At 42.5% G+C, this 21,180-nt stretch overlaps 2 protein-coding genes across 4 annotated transcripts in view; one reads left to right on the forward strand and one right to left on the reverse strand.

The window, feature by feature from the left end:
- The window catches only part of LOC109422270 (uncharacterized), a 106,349-nt gene that overhangs the window by 39,086 nt on the left and 46,083 nt on the right, over positions 1–21,180 (forward strand). The gene's annotated exons all lie outside the window — the stretch shown is intronic.
- Positions 11,509–12,795, reverse strand: LOC134286790 (uncharacterized). The gene is made up of 4 exons (XM_062848463.1): positions 12,779–12,795; positions 11,991–12,345; positions 11,747–11,947; positions 11,509–11,703 (listed from the first exon to the last, which is right to left on the reverse strand). Exons 1-4 carry the CDS (start codon positions 12,793–12,795, stop codon positions 11,509–11,511), a joined length of 768 nt encoding a protein of 255 aa, XP_062704447.1.

Here is a 21,180-nt window from a genome sequence, read left to right on the forward strand (position 1 = left end):
ATTGCAGCACGGCACTCTAGATCGTTTTTTTTTGTGATCGTGTTGATTTTCTTCCCAGTTCATAAAAAATCAGGTTTTATCAATTTTCTTACTTTTTTAGAAGATTTTCACAATTTTTACTGCTTATAAACACAGCCACCATGAATACGAATCAAACCATGCAAGAGTCATCCTGATCGGTTCAGCCGTTCTTGAGTTTTGTTGCCTCAAAGGAACTTCAAACTCATTTTTATATATATAGATTAGAAAAATGGTATTGAGCATGACCATGCTGGAGATAACGGGTTCGATCCCTGGTCGATTCAGGAGCATTTCATAGAGGAACTTTCCTTAACTTCTTTGGGTATAAAGCATCTTCGTGCCAACCACACGACATATGCATTCATAATAGTCATTGACAGATGAAGCTCTCATAATTAAAAACTGTGGAAGTGCGCCCACAAAACTAGACTGAGAAGCAGGCTTTGTCACAGTGGAGACGTTACGTCAAGAATAAGAACAAGGTTGATAACAATATCACCAGAAAACATTACCAGCAAAAAACGGTGAATTGCGAAATCTCAATAATTTTCATAGATTCAAGTGCCAGATTCCCAGAAGGATGCCCTACATATAACATATATAAACAAATCTTGGAACCGTTCAAATGCCGAATCTCGGTAACCGCAATAAAAATATTATTAACGACATGTCGGCAGTGTTGCGAATACTCACTTGCGAAAAGTTATACTCACTTGCTTCTATCTCAGTCCAGAAGCATGCTATCAAAAAATGATATTTGAAGGACTTTTAGATTGTAGTTTAATCTAAAAGTTTGCCGAATAAAGTAAAGGTCGCAGACGCATACCAAAACCGTGAGAGAGCTGTGAGCACAAGGTGAGTATAAATTACACGAATTTTACTCACCTCGTACTCACAGCTCTCTCACAACTTTGGTATGCGTTTGCGACCTTTACTTTATTCCGCAAACTTTTAGATTAAACTACGATTTAAAAGCCCTTCGAACATCATTTTTTGATAGCGTGCTTCTGAACTGAGATAGAAGCAAGTGAGTATCGCTCTTGCAAGTGAGTATTCTCAACACTGCATGTCGGTCGGTGAAACATTACCGAACATTCGGCTCAAGCAGTTGACGAATAGTGGAAAATCGATCATGTTAGCCTAATCTCAATAAATGGAGCGGAATTCAGTCATACATAAATAAATAAATCCAAAAATGACACACCGAATTTTGAATTAAAAATAAATTATGTATTGTCAAAGTAAATTAAGCATACTCTTTAATAAAACTAACAAATTGTTTTCAATTCTCTCTTTCTTTCAGGTAAAAAGTGATTAAAAAATGTATGTAATCCATCAACTTATTACTGAGGATCAAATCGTTGAAGTACAACATGCTCTGAAACACATCCCACTAACTGTAGGCACTCCGATTGTTCAGAGGAATACCTCCTCCGTGTTAGGAAAGACCAGGATTGTAAGGGGCCGATAGTAAACCATGTAGAACAAATTTTAGATATCTCAAGCTTCCTCGTAGCATTTTGTCAATACAAACGTTTTACAGATTCCATTGCCCTGAACATTTAGAGTTCTTAAGTCCCCATCAACAACAAAAACCCAATGAGTACGAGGTCTATCACGAAACCGACGGCCCCTACTGAATATAGTTCTAGCTTATCATTTCTCCGACAAACGTGCCCAGCCCACTGCAGCCTGCCGTGTTTTATTTGCTTTACTATACTCGTCTCTTCATATACTTAATAAATTCGTAATTCATGCGACGCCACCAGATACCGTCCTCCAGTTTACCGCCAAGTATTGTTTGCAGCACCGCATATTCAAAGACTCAAAAGGCTCTTCGATAAACTTCTCTTGCCGATTAATGGCCGTAAAGCAACCGGAAGGCTATTGTACAACGCGAGTTTTGTCTTCGTCTGCAGGCTACGGCACTCAAGCTGGTTTCGCAGACCGAAAAAGGCCCGATTTGTAGCCGCAATCCGTCTTCTCAGCACGCGATTAACATCATTATCGCACGTTGCTAAAGTACCAAGATATACAAATTCGTCCATACATATACATCGAACTGTTCACCACCTAGCATCACCACTGCCACGGCCGGACTGACGATGCCACAAGATCATGTACTTGGTCTTTGTGGTATTACGTATTAATGCTAAGTCCTACCCTCGCAGTGTCCCTCTTAAAAGTTATGAACGCTTCTTCCACGGCCTGACGGTCGATATCTTCCACGGTTCATTTGCACATAAACTCTCCTTATCGCTCCTTCCAGTAGTTAGAACAGTAAGTTCGAACTTAGCATTAGTCTATCTAGGGTTACGAACGATAACGAAATTTCATCCGCACAACCCGCATTTCAATCCATCAAGCGTCGCACGAATCAGCAGTCCAGCTTCGCCGGAAAACCATGTTCAAAAGAGAAACTCCGCCGAGAGATCCTTCTTCCCAGCAGCCTTTTTGTTCTTCAACCTTCTAATGGCTGTCTTGACCTCGTCTAGTATTGGAGATTCCACAGTCCACCGTCGTCGATTAGAATTCGGTCTGTCACTCTTTCATTCCCACCACTTAACAATTTTTCCACCTGGCAGCCACGATTGTTGTCTGTCAACAAGTTTTCATCACCATCTTTGTACATGACGGAGAAAGGCGCTGATTTTCTCCGCACGGTATTAACAGTTTCGTAAAACTTCCACATATCATTCTGTTCCACACTCTCTTGCACCTGAGCAAACACATTTTCCTCATGTTCTCTTTTCTTTTTGCGTTGGATTCATTCTTGACTACTCTTGCTTCCCAATATCACTCCTTGGTCTGTCGGCACACCGACACCCAGCATCCGGCTTCTGCCAACATTCTTCTCATCAGTTACCTCCTGACACTCTTCGTGAACCACACGTTTCTAGATCGTCTTTGAGCAGTTCTTATCATTTTCTGCGCTGTCGTACTCATCGCTCCGTGGATAAATTCCCACAGAGTGTTGAGATTATCGTTTTTATTGATCTCACTTATCCGCTCGTCCAGCTTCTGGTCAGTTACCGTATCGTCTGCTGGAAACCGCTGGATGTTGAAACGCATCGATCGCCGGTTCGTAGAGCCCGACACGATTGATAACCAAGCTTGAATCTAACTACGAGATAGTGATCTGAGTCAATATTGGAACCTATAAAAGTTCTAACATCAATGACGTTTACCAGCCAATGCACACTGGCCCACGAGCGGGATCTAGCAAGTAAAAACCTGTAGCGTTGCGGAAGTACATTTTTTTGAGTTGGTGTCTTCGGAGACTTGTATTTATTTTACCTGTACTTTTATGTGGTAATGAAAGTTAGTTGATTGTTAGTTGACCAATAAATATATGTGCACTGTCGATTCAATACATTATTGATGCGCAAGACAATTGAACACAAAACGTCAATTTTAAGTAATCAGGGCGTTGGGTAAACATAAAACTCTTAATTTAAAAATGATCCATGGGTATCTACTGGCAGGACAACTCCGGAATAAAAAAAATGCTTCTCTTTCAAAATAATTTAGGTATAAAAACATCAATATTTAAAAACAAGATATCACAAAAACACTAAATTATACATCCGGCAAATTTTCAGATTTAATAGATCTTGTGTGATACATTTTCACGCAGGCATAAAATTTTGCCGAAATTTACAACTTTTTGGAAAAAAAAACTACTAGTAAAATCATAGTAATTTTTACTATTTTGCCCAAAAAGGCATTTTTAAATGTCCCGAAAAATTATAAAGTTGGTATCATCAGACGCAGGCTGATTAACAAGTGTGAAGTGTTAAAATTGATAAATTTGCAATTAACATTCAAAATAGTCATGAAAACGTGATTTTCACGTAAATTTTATTATTTTTAGTATAATTTTGTTATTTGAAGTCACACAACTTTGGTGCAGAGTTTACCATTGCTCATGTGTACATAAATGTGACAGCGAGCCTTCCACCAAATTGTCTCCCAGCTCTTCAAAATCGCAGTGTGCTGCGCTGCTAGGAGGCTCACGAAAATCTGGTGGGTGCGAGCTAGGCACATAACTCCCGGGGAGCTCGTCTCATGCGCTGCGTGAGCTGTTGGTATCTAAGGTGAAAAACAACTTCTTGGTAACGAAGAACCTCAACAACTTTTTTCCATATACAACACAAGTGTCTGGTTTGTCTATGCGATAGGGTAAATGATGATGGTTGGACCAATTTGGGGTATTTTAATATGTAGTCAGAATTCAAGTCGAGTTTAACATATGCTGGCAAACTTTTTGCATTCCATACTTGGGATTGATGGAAAGCTCTACTCTTCTAGTTTTCAAAAAGGCCGACAAAACATTGATTTGTTTGAATAATAATTATATAAATAGTTATTATTAAGCAAAGAAATCTGATCTTGGTTGGACCATCACTGATTATGGTTGGACCTAAACTCTAATCATGGTTGGACCAACCGAAAAAATAGTGTATTCTTTTGTTGCTTCGATCGATATGAAGTTAAACAATTATATTTTCAATCAATTCAAATATAATAAGTGCTGCATACTTTTGGGAATCAGTAAATAATTAAAATATAGCACTATCTTACAAATTTGAAAAGCGCACGTGAACTTTTCTTTTCCGGGGTTGGGATCTGATGCTAATGGGAATGACACTAGGACGTTGTCTACTCATCCGCTAGCAGCCGATGCAGCTAGAGGCAGCAGAGTACTACTGAGCGGTTGAGATTTTGAAGTTTCTTGGTGGTAAATCGAAGAGATTTCATTCCCCTCCTAACCTCTTCACCCAACGCTTGGTAACGCCAACTCACCAACCGAAGACGATCCCCAAAAACATCAGAACATACCAGCTGTTCAGTTGTAGTCACGTCTGCAATTACCGCTCACTGACTTAGTCGATGCAGTTAATAGAAAGCAAACAAGATGGTTTGGTAATTATTTTATGTTTATTTTGGAAATGTGTAGTTTACAAGGTTCTTCAAAAGGGTGCTCAAATATAAAACAGCAGCTTTCGCCATCGCGTTCGCGTTCTGTTTCCGTGATCGGTCCTCTTGGATCTTCTTCGGGTCAAAACAAGGACCAACACCAAACTGGGTAAACCCAAATAGCGTGGGGCGTTTGTGATCCTGCCACCCAATAAAAGCACAACCAACATCCGCGCATGCAATAAGGTTGGTTGTTATTTCACAGAACCACCGGACCACAGGAGTGCACGGCCACTCCGTGGGCGTATATCGACATGGTACAATCACACACTAAATCGCACGGCACACGACATTCCAAAAGATCGCTTCGAACAGTTTTGAACAGCTGATTTATAATTAAAGCACTTTGATAATTTACTTCAAACCGGTGAACGCGTTGAAACTTTTAATTGTCAGTGCGCGAAAACAACTGTAAACAAGCTGAGCCGGCCATAGCAACCATCATGGTAACGGTTAGGTCCAACCAAAATCTTACGTAGGACCAAACATGATCAAAATCAGAGTGCCCAATTTCACTAATTATTGAGATTTTTAATAGAAAATTGTAAATTTTTAATGCAGCAATGTGAAGATCACAAATTTTCGCAACAGTGAAGCACAAAAAGTTTATGAATTTGAAGGAGAATATAGATTTTGTGAGTGTTGCAAATTGAGTTATTGTCTAGATTGTACCAAGAGGGGGTCTCTTTAAAGTCGTCAATTATTCAACAGATTTCCCAACAAATTAAGGAAAGTCAGTATAACTTCATATAAGAAAGGGTTATTTGTTGATTTTATCAACAAATCTGGTCATTTTTCTTTGAAAATGTTAACAAAATCGACATTTTTCAAATTGGTCCAACTATGATCAGTTTTTGGACTGGTCCAACCATCATCATTTACCCTACGACTAGGGCCTGTCAATGCAAAGGTTAAGGTTTCAATTCTCGTTCGTTTAGGAAGTTTTTGTCGTGAAATTTTCTAATTTAATTAGCGCATGAGACAAAGCTCATGAGACACTTCTTGAGAAAAATGAGGCGCACAACTTTCAGTCTCAAAATGTACTGTGCTCCTGGAAGCTTGCTTGCAATGTGGCTCCCGTACATGGGACTACAGCACGTGTACATCAACTCTGCTTTGGTGTCTTCGGCGACTTTACTTATTTTTGCACGCTCTACAACTTTGCAGACAACGGGAAACCTCTAGGACGTAAAACAAAAAAGCAGCGCCACCTATGCGACAAAATAACCAACTAATTTCCTTCACCACATAGTACAGGTAAAATAAATACAAGTCTCCGAAAATTGCACTCCCAAAATGCTAGACGTTTTTACTTGTTAGATCCCGCTCGTGGCCCAGTGTGCAATGGTCGATTTCGTTGCATACTTCGCCGTTTGGGTGTCTCCCAGGTGTGTTTGCGGATATTTTTTGCGTGTAAAGTAGGTGCTACTAAGAATCACCCCCTGGCAAAACAAAGCAAAGTTAGGGCCAGTAGTACACAGGGTCAAATATTTGACAAGGTAAGAACTCAAGAAACAACATCAGTTTGACACTAATGAAAATTTGATCGAGTCAAACAAGATGTTTGAGCATTGGTTTCTTTACGGACAAATATTTGACCCTGTGTACTAAGAGCTTAACTAATCTCACACCGTTGTCGTTAATGACGGAATGAAGGCTCTCCGTACCGATGCACAATGGTCCAGGAGCCAGATTTACGAGGAAAGATTCATTCATCACCTTTGAATGTTTTTCAGACAAACAGGCCCGTGCACAGAAGTGGCGCGCCAAGGGAGGGCAAAGTTGTAGATCTATCAATTTTGAGCAACTTTGGTGAAGACAGTTCATATGTATCCTTTATCAAATTTCTTATCAAAGTCGCCTAAGAACCAGTTTTAGAACTTTCAAAAGCGCACGCTTTCGTGTGCGGAGAATGTTGCTTCGTCATTCCGTTCAAAATAAATTAAAGATTTTCTGGGAAAAATAAACACTTTTCAACTATTTTTTACTTGATTTACAGAGATAACACCTTTCTAGTTTTTTTTATATCGTTCATAACAATGCTCTTTCTTTTGAATGCTGGGAAAAGATGCTTTTTATTTTTGCCCCAACCCTTAATAACGCATTTTGACTAAATTTTTGAAAAAAATATTCTTAGTCCAAAAGAGATAACGATTGTGTCCTCGGCACGATATGACGCGTTCTCAAATGCTCTTTATTCCTGGGCGACTTTGATAGGAAACTGAAACTGAAAAAGTTACTGCCAGAAACCCGTTTTTTTTCTTGAATCACCCTAAGCTTATGTAGAAAAATATCTCTAGATAGGTCAATTTAAAAGATACATAATAACTTTCTTCAGCAAACTTGCTCAAAATTGATAGATCTACAATTTTGCCGAAGAATGTATATATATATTCTTGCAAATAAAAAAGTTTGGTTTCCAATTTCTTCAAAAATATGGACCACCTTCATTTTCATGTACCGTAATCCGGGGTAACATTGATCAGAATTTCCGATCTTTCTTGAATAATTCTCTTGGTCAAGCAAACGTTACATGTTTTATATTTTTAAAACAAGTACTGGCCCTCTGAGTATGTGTTAAGCTACTCTAAAAACTATTGTAAAACTTTTAAACATGTTTAAATAGGCTTTTCAATCTAATTTTTGATTTTGTTGATTTGGGGTAACATTGATCATGTCAGTGATCAAAATTCGTTTGTGTTGAAAATACCTTTACTTACTAAATTCGAGGTGGTCGCTGATTTCGAATATGTTGCCCAAATTCTTACAAGTTATGTGCTTTTTAAGTTATTTAAAGAATAAAATCCTCTAAACTGCGAATAACGCCTAAAGGTAGGCAATAGCTTAAGAAATGTAATGCCTTCTTTCAAAAATCGTATATTTTATTGAAAAAGAGCACTTTTATAAAAGTTTCATTTATTTAATCCAACTCCTGGATATCATATGGAAGTAATACAGTGATTTCAAACCTCATATTGTATCTAGTATTCATCCCATGCATGAATGTTTGACAATGTATCTCATTGCGTTACGAAACACAGTTTTGGAAAAATAGATTTATTTCAATGTTTATGTAATTCAATTTTCATGAATTACACATCATTTGATAGCTAAATAATAGCAGATTACGATATACCATTCGAAAGCAGAAACTGATTCAATGTAAAATGCTTGTTTGTACATTTCATGAGGTCGGTCAAGCCGATCAATGTTACCCCGCTGATCAATGATACCCCGTATTACGGTACATTGGAAACAGGGCCTCATTATTAGGAACAACTTTGTGGAAGACCATATTTGTCTAAAAAATCATTTGAAGGCTCTGAATGCATCTTTCCTCGTAAATCTTGTTCGTGGACCACTGTGCATCCGAAGGAGATTTCGATTGTGAAAAGGGACAAACCATGTGCATTAGTGGAATCTAGTTCAGCTCTATGCCTTCAGGGGACGGGGATGGTGGAGTTGCTCTGTAGCTTGGAGGAAAGAAGCGCGCGCACGTCTAGCGAATTGAGAGTCGTGGGTTCGTATCTCACCGGAGCACGTGGATTACTTTTCATAATTCAAATCTTAATTTGTTCATCAAAAACGTGTCAATGCAATCAAACGTTGTAGTTTACTTAATGATAATAACCTGAGACGAGACTCGCGAAGAGGAAAAAAAGCAACGTCAAGTGTAGCTCAACTGAGCTGTCAGTTGTAGCCCGTTTGATTACGTTACCTAAAACGAGAAAAGTATTGCTACCCGAGATAAATTCTGAAGCAAAAAATCACTCCGAGCAGCATTTTCTTCTTCTGTACTGTCAAAAATAAATTGGAAACAAAATATTCCAATAATTACTTGGCTTGGCGATTTATGGCGATGCAAAATTTTACCTCAACATGATTTTGTGCGTGAATGGGATTCAGTCGCACTGCATGTGAGATGATGCGGTCACGTACGTGTTTGAACCACCAGCCCAAAACATGATGTCAACACAGATAGGAAGAAGAAAAAAATAACAAACTGGAGAAAAAGAAGACCGTCTTCGCGAGTCTCGTCTCAGATAATAACAACAAAAATTAAGACCTAACAACTTGATGATTTTGTGGCTATATCGGTCTCTTTCTACTCATAGTATAAGGGAGTAGATATCAAAGTGGATAATGAAATGATAGATATGATAGAATTCGCTAGGTAGCGAACAAGTGTGAAAATTTTATAGAAGGTGAAATTAGGCAAGTAGGCCATGTATTGAACGAATACATCGAATGCGTGAAACTTCTGCCGTGCGACCTGTGCTTTTAAACAGATCGGCTTGGTTGGTAGTTCATACCACCTTACCAAGACTGGCAAAAGTTTCAGGCACCCGACTGCCTAATGTATTGTTCTGTTTTCATCACAAATTCTATCGATCGGTCATCAAGTTATTAATAGAATACGGTCGATAAATCAGCATATGATATGAAAAGTTTGGCTCAAAAAGAAAAGTGTTCTATCCTATAAGATCGAAAAAGCTAATAGGAAGAACACGCCGCGATATAGACATACCTCTATGAACGGAGTGCGAATTCCGAAAAAGCTACCGATCGATAGAATTTGTGATGAAAACAGAACAATACATTAGGCAGTCGGGTGCCTGAAACTTTTGCCAGTCTTGGTAAGGTGGTATGAACTACCAACCAAGCCGAAGCACAGGTCGCACGGCAGAAGTTTCACGCATTCGATGTATTCGTTCAATACATGGCCTACTTGCCTAATTTCACCTTCTATAAAATTTTCACACTTGTTCGCTACCTAGCGAATTCTATCATATCTATCATTTCATTATCCACTTTGATCTCTACTCCCTTATACTATGAGTAGAAAGAGACCGATATAGCCACAAAATCATCAAGTTATTAATAGAATACGGTCGATGAATCAGCATATTTAAGACCTAACATTTTACAATAAAATCCACCAATTTCTCCAGACGACAAACATTGCCGAAACGTAAGAACGAATTAAAACCATTGTCGTTTCGAAGAGATTTTTGACTTCACTCACAGCCGTGAAATCCAACATCCAACAAAACAAAAAATGTCAGAAGTACATAATGTTGAATTTACTAAACAAAGGGTATGTTATTGGAATTCGTATATAATTTGTAAATAATTTGTGATTATGTATCTGTCACTTTCATGCTTGATGCTTCGATCATTCGGAACTGAAACTGATACATTTTAGATTACGATTGAACTCAATTATCAAACACCCCAGAGTTTAATAAGTGTGCTTTGAAATAATCAATAGAATATGTGTTGCTCTTCACTGACAAGTTTCCACAAGCCTGTTTTGGAAGTCGGCTTGTATCCCAGAACAGCCCCACGGAAACCAAATTGCAAGCGTCTATCCGCCTACATCACATCAATCATTTGACGCCCCTTGGATGTCGCAAACTTTTGAAGTGCAAACTACGTAGACTTTGCGACATTTAATTGGGGATGATGTTTTCGCTTAATTATAAAGAGTTATCATCACCTAGTGTGTCTCGTTATACCATGTATGTGAGTTGCTGCCTCTTCTCAATTAGTATGAAAACAAATGTTTAAGCTTCTTCCCACAGATGGATAGATTTTCATTCTCTCTGGAGAACGCATTATGGAACCGACCGTTTTAATACAGCGATCAACCGAAGATGATTTATTTATTCTATGGTATCATCACTATTTAAACATGAACGTAATACAATAGGTTTTCAAAGATCTTTAGTTCATATACTATGTAGACCAAAATGTGGCCATCTTCCCCTCGTTAACTTTTATTCATACACATTTTCAGAAGATTGAATGAAACATGTACTTCGGCCAGACCCCCAAAAGGTCTACGTGGTTTATGAACGGTCCCTATTCAGATATCTTCATATTTTCAAATGAAAATTCAGTTAATTGAACCCTAAACACTTATCCTGTCAATTTTCTGTATTTTTCGTCTGCATTTCAGCCTTTAAATCGATACAGTTAGGTAGATGCGTGGCAAACGCGAAACAGTAACCGTTGTCGAATTTGAATTCGACGAAGGATACTTGAAGCAAAATCATTTCTTTTATTCCTTTCCCCGAATTGAACGAGTCAATTATCAGGATAAACATTTAATTTTTGCTCGCTATTTCATGATCTCGTTGCGAAGATGTAATCGATTTCATCTTTCCATTTTTTTTTCTTCTGGGTGATTTGCGGAGCTCCAGTGAGAACGGTGGGCATGGCATACAGGTGTCGTGGTTTTTGGATGATGCCTTCAGTGGCCGCGGTGGGATAGAAACCGGGCGTTGCTCCTCCATCACTGTGGTCTGATTTTTGTTTCGGTATCCAACTCTTAAGGGGTAGGAAATATAATTTTCCGAATAACTCTTGGAGAGTTTGATTTCAAAATATCCCGAAGGAAATTTTGAATTCAAACAATTTGGGTATCGAACTCTTAGTGGATTAGTTGCCTAGCTGTCCAAATATGGAACCAGCTTTGGCGCGCTGGCACCGTTCCCGTTATACTCACAGGGTGAGGGGAAGGCTCAGGCTGCTGCTGCTGCTGCTCAGGAGGCGACCCGTTCGCCTTGCCGTCCGACTCACGAATGAGCCGTGGTGCGGTTGCACCTTTCCCTTTATACCCTGGTGGAGAGGGAGGGAATGCTCGGATTGCTGCTGCTGCTGCTGCTCAGGAGGCGACCCGTTCGCCTTGCCGTCCGACTCACGAATGAGCCGTGGTGCGGTTGCACCTTTCCCTTTATACCCTGGTGGAGAGGGAGGGAATGCTCGGATTGCTGCTGCTGCTGCTGCTCAGGAGGCGACCCGTTCGCCTTGCCGTCCGACTCACGAATGAGCCGTGGTGCGGTTGCACCTTTCCCTTTATACCCTGGTGGAGAGGGAGGGAATGCTCGGATTGCTGCTGCTGCTGCTGCTCAGGAGGCGACCCGTTCGCCTTGCCGTCCGACTCACGAATGAGCCGTGGTGCGGTTGCACCTTTCCCTTTATACCCTGGTGGAGAGGGAGGGAATGCTCGGATTGCTGCTGCTGCTGCTGCTCAGGAGGCGACCCGTTCGCCTTGCCGTCCGACTCACGAATGAGCCGTGGTGCGGTTGCACCTTCCCTTTTATACCCTGGTGGAGAGGGGGGGAATGCTCGGATTGCTGCTGCTGCTGCTGCTCAGGAGGCGACCCGTTCGCCTTGCCGTCCGACTCACGAATGAGCCGTGGTGCGGTTGCACCGTTCCCTTTATACCCTGGTGGAAAGGGAGGGAATTGCTCGGATTGCTGCTGCTGCTGTTCAGGAGGCGACCCGTTCGCTTTGACGTCCGACTGTTGAATGAGCTGTGGTGCGGTGGCACCGTTCCTTTTATATTCTCCAGTGACGAGTGAGGGGAAATCTCGGTTTGAGGGGAAATCTCGGTTTGAAGGGAAATCTCGGTTTGAGGGGAAATCTCGGATTTCTGCTGTTGATGAGGCAATTTTCTTGCCTTACCGTCCCTAATGAGGGCTTATTTTTTCAATCATAAATTGGAAAACACGTGTACATCAATATTTTGGACATATTGTTTTATTAACTTAACTAAGCTCCATGAGACATCTACAATACTCATAACCCGTACTCCTAATAATAAATTTTATTTAAATCTTCATATATAATAAACCTCCAGCTTATGACCTATATGTAAAATTAATCTCAAACAATTTGCTTATCTTCTCCTTCTTTTATTCATATCTCCTTGGACTTGCGGGTTGCGAAATCTTCCTCCTGTATCCTCGTCGAACGCAATGTATCTCACGGGACCGTTGTTCTCATCGCCGGGAGTGTGATCTGGAAAATTGAAAAAAAAAACATTTTTTTTTTTCTTTTTTAACTCTGAAGCCACTTAGTTCTGCATAATATTTACCTTGAATCATTCATAGATGTTGTAAAGCACCATATCCTTGAATCTATTCGGTTTCCTTACTGTCCTTTTTGGTCGTGGATTGGCATTTTCATCGGTTTTTTCGTCACACCCTGTTTCAATATCCGGAAGAGTATCAATGTTCCATGGCTCTGCTTCATCTGATTGCTCCTCTGTTGGGGTACTATCTGTAGACTCCTGAAGGCATTGTGGCACTTTCTTCACATCTTGTACATTACGTGAGTACTGAACTCCTCGATCGCTCCTTATAACAATTTTCGCTCCATCCCTTGCAATTACAATGTACCTTTCCGCCGAAAAAGTTGGGTCTGATTTCTGCTTTTTCTGCTGCGCTAATAACACCATATCTCCGACCTTGATATCCGAGAACTGCGCTCCTCTGCGCACATCTGCGTACTTTTTACTTTGAAGCTTCGACTCTGCGTCCTTTTGTTGAATATCAGCACGATCTAACATATCTGATGAGTTGGAACTCCAAAGACTTGGAAATGTTCCCCGAAATTTCCAGCCCACTAATAATTCAAATGGGGTAACTCCAAGGCGGGACAGAGGACGAATTTTGTTGTGGGTATGAACATACTGCTCCAAAGCTGCTCTCCAGTTTACTCCGTCCAGTCGTGCTGCCGCTAATGCCTTCTTTATGCCACTATTTTGCCTTTCGACAGCGCCGTTTGATTGGGCGCTCAAGGGAATAGATTTACGGATCTTAACTCCTCTGTCTTCCCACGTTTTAATAAACTTGTCACTCTGGAATGGTGGGCCGTTATCGCTCTGAATTGCTAGGGGATAACCCCACACATCGAAAATCTTGGCCAGAGCTGCATTGGTTGTGTCCGCATCCATATTTTTCACTTCAATCACTTGTATGTATCTAGAGTATGTATCTACTACTACTAGAAATTCTCCAAAGCCAAAATCCCTGTCCGTGAAAAAATCAATTTGTAGGATTTCCCACGGGCCTTGGGGAAGCTCTCTACTCGTGAGTGGGATAGGTGCATTTTTGCTTGATAATCTTAGACATGTCTCACAGCCATTTATGTACTTCAACACCTCCTTACTCATTCCGGGCCACCAGAAGTGATTTCGCAGAATCCGTTTCATTGACGCTGCACCAATATGGCCTTGGTGTGCCAGTTCAACTGCTTTTGCTCGCAATTTGTGGGGAAGAATTGCGCGATCCTCTTTGAAAATCAATGCCCCTAAGACGCGCAAGTATTTGGCATGACACTCGTATGCACGCATTTCTCTGCTCCATGTTCCGGATTTCAAAGATTCTCGGATTTCTATCTGTTCCTTGTCCAATTCTGCCTCGGATTCTATTTCATTCCAGCTCATCTCTATGTTTCCTGTATCCAGTACGAACAGCAAGTGTTCCTCAGATGAATCGTCAAAAGAATCCGCTGGTGTAGAGGAAATCACCAATCTTGAGAGCGCATCAGCTATATTTGTATCTCCTGGGATACTCTCAACAGAGAAATCATACGGCTGCAACCTTAGCGCCCATGCCTCCGCCCTCGAGATGGCCCTTTTGCCTATTCGATGCATGCCGCCGAAGATGAACTCGTTAGATCTCGCATCTGATCGAATTTTAAACGTTGTACTCAACAGATAATTGGAAAATCGTTCCACGCCCCAAACCATGGCCAGCGCCTCTTTTTGGGTGTGGGGGTATTTCTGCTCTGCTGGTGATAGGGCTTTGGAAGCGCACGCAATAACTCTCGGGTTGGAGTCTTTATCGAACTGGACCAGGACCGCCCCTAGGCCATGCGGCGAAGCATCAACATACAGCTCCGTTTTGTCTGCCTGGTTATAATATCCCAAAGTCTTGATTTTTGTCCACGCACTATGAGTGAGGTATTCGAACTCCCGATCTAAATCCTCAGACCAGTAGAAATGGTCGGATCGGGCCAACTCTCTTAACTGCCATGTTTTATCCGCTCGATTAGGAATAAATTTGTCGATGTAGTTGATCAAACCAAGAAAGCTTTTAACTTCGTCCTGATTTTCTGGCTTCCGGAAGTTTTGTATTGCCCGAATTTTGTCATCTTCTACGCTCCATCCCGCAGCAGAAAGATGAAAACCTAAGAATGGTACTTCTTGCTGACTAAGTAAGCATTTGCTTTCATTGATCTTTACGTTGTGGTCTTCCAATCGCTTCAAAACTTCCTTGAGATTCGCATCGTGCTCTTCCTTGGTAGCACCGAATACTAGTACATCGTCCAAATAGTTGACAGTTCCTTCACACCCCGACAAAATAACGGACTGCATAATCTCCTGGAATATGTCGGGGGCATTACACAAGCCGAAAGGAAGTCGTCGGCATCTATATAACCCCTCTCCTGAGAAAAAATTGGTCAAATGCCGACAGCGCTCATCAAGCTCAACGTGAAAAAAGGCATTCTTGAGATCAATAGTTGAGAACCACTGGGCTCCATGTAGTTCCATCAATATTGTCTCAAAAGTAGGCATTCTGAAAGGCGTTCGGTAAATGCACTTGTTAGGCCCTCTTAAGTCGACAACCAAACGTATGTCGTGTTTGCCTTTCGGTACCACTAGCAATGATGAACAGAAGGAGCGGTCCATGTCCTCTGATACTGGTTCTATGATTCCTGATGCTAGCAGTTCACCAAGTTTCAACTGCACCAATCTTTTAAATCCAGGCGGTATATGCGTGTACACATTTCTTGCAGGAGGCATGTCTTTGTTGTAATGCAGCAATACCGGTGGAACATTGAATTTTGGAAATTCTTCCTCAGCCGAGACCTTTACTTCCTTCACCATCGCAAGTTCGCTTTTCCATACATTCTCAATTCCACTTACGGGTACTCTCAAACCCACATCCAGCAGACTGTACCGAGCTGCTGTGCCAAAACTTAATAATGATCTCATCTCTTCGACCACGTAAAACTTTTCCACGCAAACGGGTCTATCTTTGGATATGTACAGCACTGCCGAAAACGTGGCTATTACGTTGATCACTCCGGGGGATGCATATGCGCGCAATGATTTGTCATTTTTGTAACACAAATCGATCAACTTGCTCGCTCTAGATTCGTTAGCAAGTATCTTGCCCAGTGTCTGCCGCGTAACGGTATTCACTTGGGCTCCGGAGTCGATAAAAAAGATTACCCGAGTGCCTGCTATATGGCCGACAACGTATGCGTCTTCCTCTGTCGGGATATCTACAGCAGGTATTGCACACGGCATACTCTCAGCCTGTACAGCACGTACAGAGTTGTGGCTGCTCGATGATTTTTCAGAAACCTGGAATTATTAGGTCCATAAAATCATGAAATTTCTCCTTATCAGCTACTTTTACTATAAGCTATATTATCGCACATTTCTAGATGTTATTTTGGGAGAACGAAACAAGCGAACCAAAGACAATCACCAAGCTTGGAGAATATGAACGGGAAAATCTCAAAGATAGAAAATGCACTCTTCTTAAAACTGACCAAAAGATTAGTATCCAACTTTTGTTTTATTCTACATTTCTTCAATTGTTATAAACCCAAAACACATCAAGAAATTATTTGAAGGTAAGCATCAGAGTTTACTATTCAATATCAACATTGTCTTGTACCTTGTTAGTATCCTCCTCTCCGCTCTGTGTGATAGCTGCGATCTTCGGCTTTGGCTCCTCATCGTCCCGATCATTGAGTGCACGTTTCTGCCCGACTCCGAATTGTGGCTGGGATGAACACGTACGGGCCAGATGTCCGCGCCGCTTACAGTTGTGACACACCTTGTCAATACTTGGGCACGCAGACGGATCGTGGTAGATGCTAGCACACCGCCAGCACGTACGTCGAGATGTTCCTTGGAAGCTAGCCTGTGCTCGCCTGAATGATCCTCTTCCGCGTTGAGCTCCCCTGTATCTCGGTCCACCACGTTGTTGATGCGATCTAGCATCCGTATGCTGCACTATAGCCGCAACGGAAGGACGATTTTTGCGGTTCAGTTTCTGGTACTCCTCTTCGTTGAACAGCTCCATTTCATGGTCACGAACCAGCGTGATTAAGCTGTTTATGTCGCCCTCATTCGTCCAGTTTCTTTGAGCCAGAACGCGGACACGGCTATCGGAGGCCCCTTTCAACAAGGTACGCACGACTGCCTCCATCTCTTCCTCAGATTTATAGCCGCAGAGCTTCGCAGACGCTGCCACACGTCTCACATACACAACATTCGATTCTCCTTCGTGTTGAATCATGTTGAGTAGCTTTCCACGCTGTCCGATGATGTAGTTCCGCGAGCCGAAGTAATGATCCAGCCGAGCGATCGCATTGGAGTATGGACTGGTTTGTTCATCTGGCATATTTGGAGTGGACGACGTCGCCTTCATCACCTCCAATAACTTTGGGCCGGCTTTGATACGAAAAATATCCATTTTGGCTCTCTCATTGATCGCTCCCATCAAACTGAACGAGGCGGCAAGAATCTCTTTCCAATGTTCGTAAGCCATTTTATCCACATCGGTTTCTCCATCCGATGGCTTACACTCCGGTATGTTCAAGGAGCCGAGAGACATGTGACTCAGCGTTGCCAAAAGAGATTCGTCCTCTAGGGATGACTGCTGCCTTGGATCCAAATTTTCGCTACTTCTGAAGTTGATGGAGCCAGAGGTCGACTCCGACACGGTTTCTCGTTCGGATCTCATTGTAGCTAATTCGGATTTCACGGCTGCTAATTCTTCCAGCAACATTTTTTTTGTCACTTTGCTTGATTTCCTGTGAACAATGGGAAAATGATATTTCAATTACTCATCTTTCCAGAGCGCGGAATAGTAACTCTGCCTCGACAATCAGAGTACATTCTGTTAGTTACTGTCATAGCTACAGTTCCAATTTTCGGACTCTCTGCCTCGGCAATCAGAGATCCTGAGCGCATAATAGGAAACTGCCTCGACTACAGTTCCCATTTCCGGACTCTCTGCCTCGACTATCAGAGATCCTGAGCGCATAAAAGGAAACTGCCTCGACAACAGTTCCTTCTGGAGACTCTGTCTCGACTACCAGAGCTCCGCTATCTTCACCTAAATTTTGCAGTGAGAGTATACTTACCGAGAGGGAACCGCTGGTACGCTGCTACCGGATGCGCCATTGTCGTGGTTTTTGGATGATGCCTTCAGTGGCCGCGGTGGGATAGAAACCGGGCGTTGCTCCTCCATCACTGTGGTCTGATTTTTGTTTCGGTATCCAACTCTTAAGGGGTAGGAAATATAATTTTCCGAATAACTCTTGGAGAGTTTGATTTCAAAATATCCCGAAGGAAATTTTGAATTCAAACAATTTGGGTATCGAACTCTTAGTGGATTAGTTGCCTAGCTGTCCAAATATGGAACCAGCTTTGGCGCGCTGGCACCGTTCCCGTTATACTCACAGGGTGAGGGGAAGGCTCAGGCTGCTGCTGCTGCTGCTCAGGAGGCGACCCGTTCGCCTTGCCGTCCGACTCACGAATGAGCCGTGGTGCGGTTGCACCTTTCCCTTTATACCCTGGTGGAGAGGGAGGGAATGCTCGGATTGCTGCTGCTGCTGCTGCTCAGGAGGCGACCCGTTCGCCTTGCCGTCCGACTCACGAATGAGCCGTGGTGCGGTTGCACCTTCCCTTTTATACCCTGGTGGAGAGGGAGGGAATGCTCGGATTGCTGCTGCTGCTGCTGCTCAGGAGGCGACCCGTTCGCCTTGCCGTCCGACTCACGAATGAGCCGTGGTGCGGTTGCACCTTTCCCTTTATACCCTGGTGGAGAGGGAGGGAATGCTCGGATTGCTGCTGCTGCTGCTGCTCAGGAGGCGACCCGTTCGCCTTGCCGTCCGACTCACGAATGAGCCGTGGTGCGGTTGCACCTTTCCCTTTATACCCTGGTGGAGAGGGAGGGAATGCTCGGATTGCTGCTGCTGCTGCTGCTCAGGAGGCGACCCGTTCGCCTTGCCGTCCCACTCACGAATGAGCCGTGGTGCGGTTGCACCTTCCCTTTTATACCCTGGTGGAGAGGGGGGGAATGCTCGGATTGCTGCTGCTGCTGCTGCTCAGGAGGCGACCCGTTCGCCTTGCCGTCCGACTCACGAATGAGCCGTGGTGCGGTTGCACCGTTCCCTTTATACCCTGGTGGAAAGGGAGGGAATTGCTCGGATTGCTGCTGCTGCTGTTCAGGAGGCGACCCGTTCGCTTTGACGTCCGACTGTTGAATGAGCTGTGGTGCGGTGGCACCGTTCCTTTTATATTCTCCAGTGACGAGTGAGGGGAAATCTCGGTTTGAGGGGAAATCTCGGTTTGAAGGGAAATCTCGGTTTGAGGGGAAATCTCGGATTTCTGCTGTTGATGAGGCAATTTTCTTGCCTTACCGTCCCTAATGAGGGCTTATTTTTTCAATCATAAATTGGAAAACACGTGTACATCAATATTTTGGACATATTGTTTTATTAACTTAACTAAGCTCCATGAGACATCTACAACAGGGACCCAGTGCAATTCGTTAGTAAGGAAATGGTTTTTCCAATTATCGAACGCAATCAAAATCCGTCGAGAGCTTTCGACAAATCTGGTAGCTTCGCAACACAAGTGAATAGATTTTTTGTTGTTACGAAAAAAAAACTTCGAGATGTTGGCTTGCGTTATTATTTTGCTCAAAGCTCTCTCCGACCGACACTTTTTCCGCTTACGCCATGCTGTCGGGGTAAGGCTATGCTGGAGGTGTGTCAAAGAGAACGCTGAGGCTGCTTCACATTTTTGTTTTGTTTTGCTGCCTGTTGGCTTGCTATGGCAAGTATGCGCGTTGTTATGCTTGCCAGTAATCCTATTTTGCAGAAAGAATATGCAGCTCACTCATAGAAAAAAAGCCTTCTTTATGGATGAAAACTAAAGATTTTTACCGCTTCTCGTCAGGATCAAAGCGGTGAAACTTTTTTGTTTTGATGAGAGGAGTTGTTTGGTTGATATGTATACTTTTCGACTTGTTTCAAAGTATCCAACAAAGAAACCGGACTCGAACTTCGAATTAATTTAGTTGAAGAAATCTGTTATTGAAAGCACAATTGAAACATAAAAAAGCAAGTGCAACTTAAATCAAAATGTACTTACATTCTCTATGGCTTCTACTCGCTTTAGTGTGTCGATTACCATGACAAATAATCATGATACTTCTATACAATGAATGTCAAAAAAAATTTCGAACACGGAAAGAACTTCCTTCGGATCATCGCCGTTAGCATGGTTTTATTTGGTTGCCACTGACGTTATACACCAAGTTGATAAAGACACTTTAATAACCACTCGTTTGCTATTTCAAAGTATTAATCGAGCCAGAGTTTCGTAGAAGCCATTGAATATACTTTAATTATTTCTAAGAGCACATCGAGAACGACACCCACGATTGGGTCTACCCACTCGAGTAACGAGTTTATTTTCAGTTACTCTTTGTACGATAAGCGTCACGCTGAGACCGGCCCACTATTTCCACCTTGAATTCAAAAATGTTTCTGGTTGAAATTTCTTTAAAGCGCTTGTCCAAAAAGTAAAAAAGTGCATTTGGCTGCTTAAACTACCAGGCGCCTCCTACTGCTGCTGCTTGCTGCTAGGAAGAGTTCGATGGAGCCCCTTGGTATTGCACGTCAAGTCAAAGTGGGAAATGCCAGCGGGCGTTATGCCTCACCCAAAAAGGCGTTTTGCCTCCTGCAGTTTCCCGGAACCCAAAAGGTAACAATTATTTGAATGGGAAATTTTGTGGGCACGCGAGTTAAAAGTCGAAGTCTCTTAGGTAAGGGAGTAAATTGCTCTCCAAGGCAGACTACGACCTTAAAATAAGTTTCATTCATTTATTTAGTTAACATCAAATTCATGATAATACTGAATCAACAATTTGCCGCCATAATACTCGATTTGCAGCTGCAGCTCTCCAACCTCGGTCACGCTCAACACTCGCCAGATCACGCTCCACCTGGTCCGCCCATCGTGCTCTCTGCGCTCCACGCCTTCATGTACCAACCGGATGGTTAGCAAACACCAACTTTGCAGGGTTGTTGTCCGGCATTCTTGCAACATGCCCTGCCCACCGTGTCCTTCCGGCTTTGGCCACCTTCTGGATGCTGGGTTCGCCGTAAAGTGCAGCGAGCTCGTGGTTCATCCTTCTCCGCCACACACCGTTCTCCTGCACGCCGCCAAAGATCGTTCTTAGCACCCGTCGCTCGAAAACTCCGAGTGCTTGCAGGTCCTCCTCGAGCATCGTCCATGTCTCGTGTCCGTAGAGAACCACTGGTCTTATTAACGTCTTGTACATGGTA

Source organism: Aedes albopictus, chromosome 2, assembly GCF_035046485.1.
Source record: "Aedes albopictus strain Foshan chromosome 2, AalbF5, whole genome shotgun sequence".
Lineage (NCBI taxonomy): Eukaryota > Metazoa > Arthropoda > Insecta > Diptera > Culicidae > Aedes > Aedes albopictus.

Excerpts from the sequence above, each read along its gene's own strand:
- LOC134286790 (XM_062848463.1), bottom strand. Across the intron at positions 11,948-11,990 it reads TTCCCTCCCTCTCCACCAGG|TCGGACGGCAAGGCGAACGG; the intron begins GTATAAAGGGAA and ends CTCATTCGTGAG. Across the intron at positions 11,704-11,746 it reads TTCCCTCCCTCTCCACCAGG|TCGGACGGCAAGGCGAACGG; the intron begins GTATAAAGGGAA and ends CTCATTCGTGAG.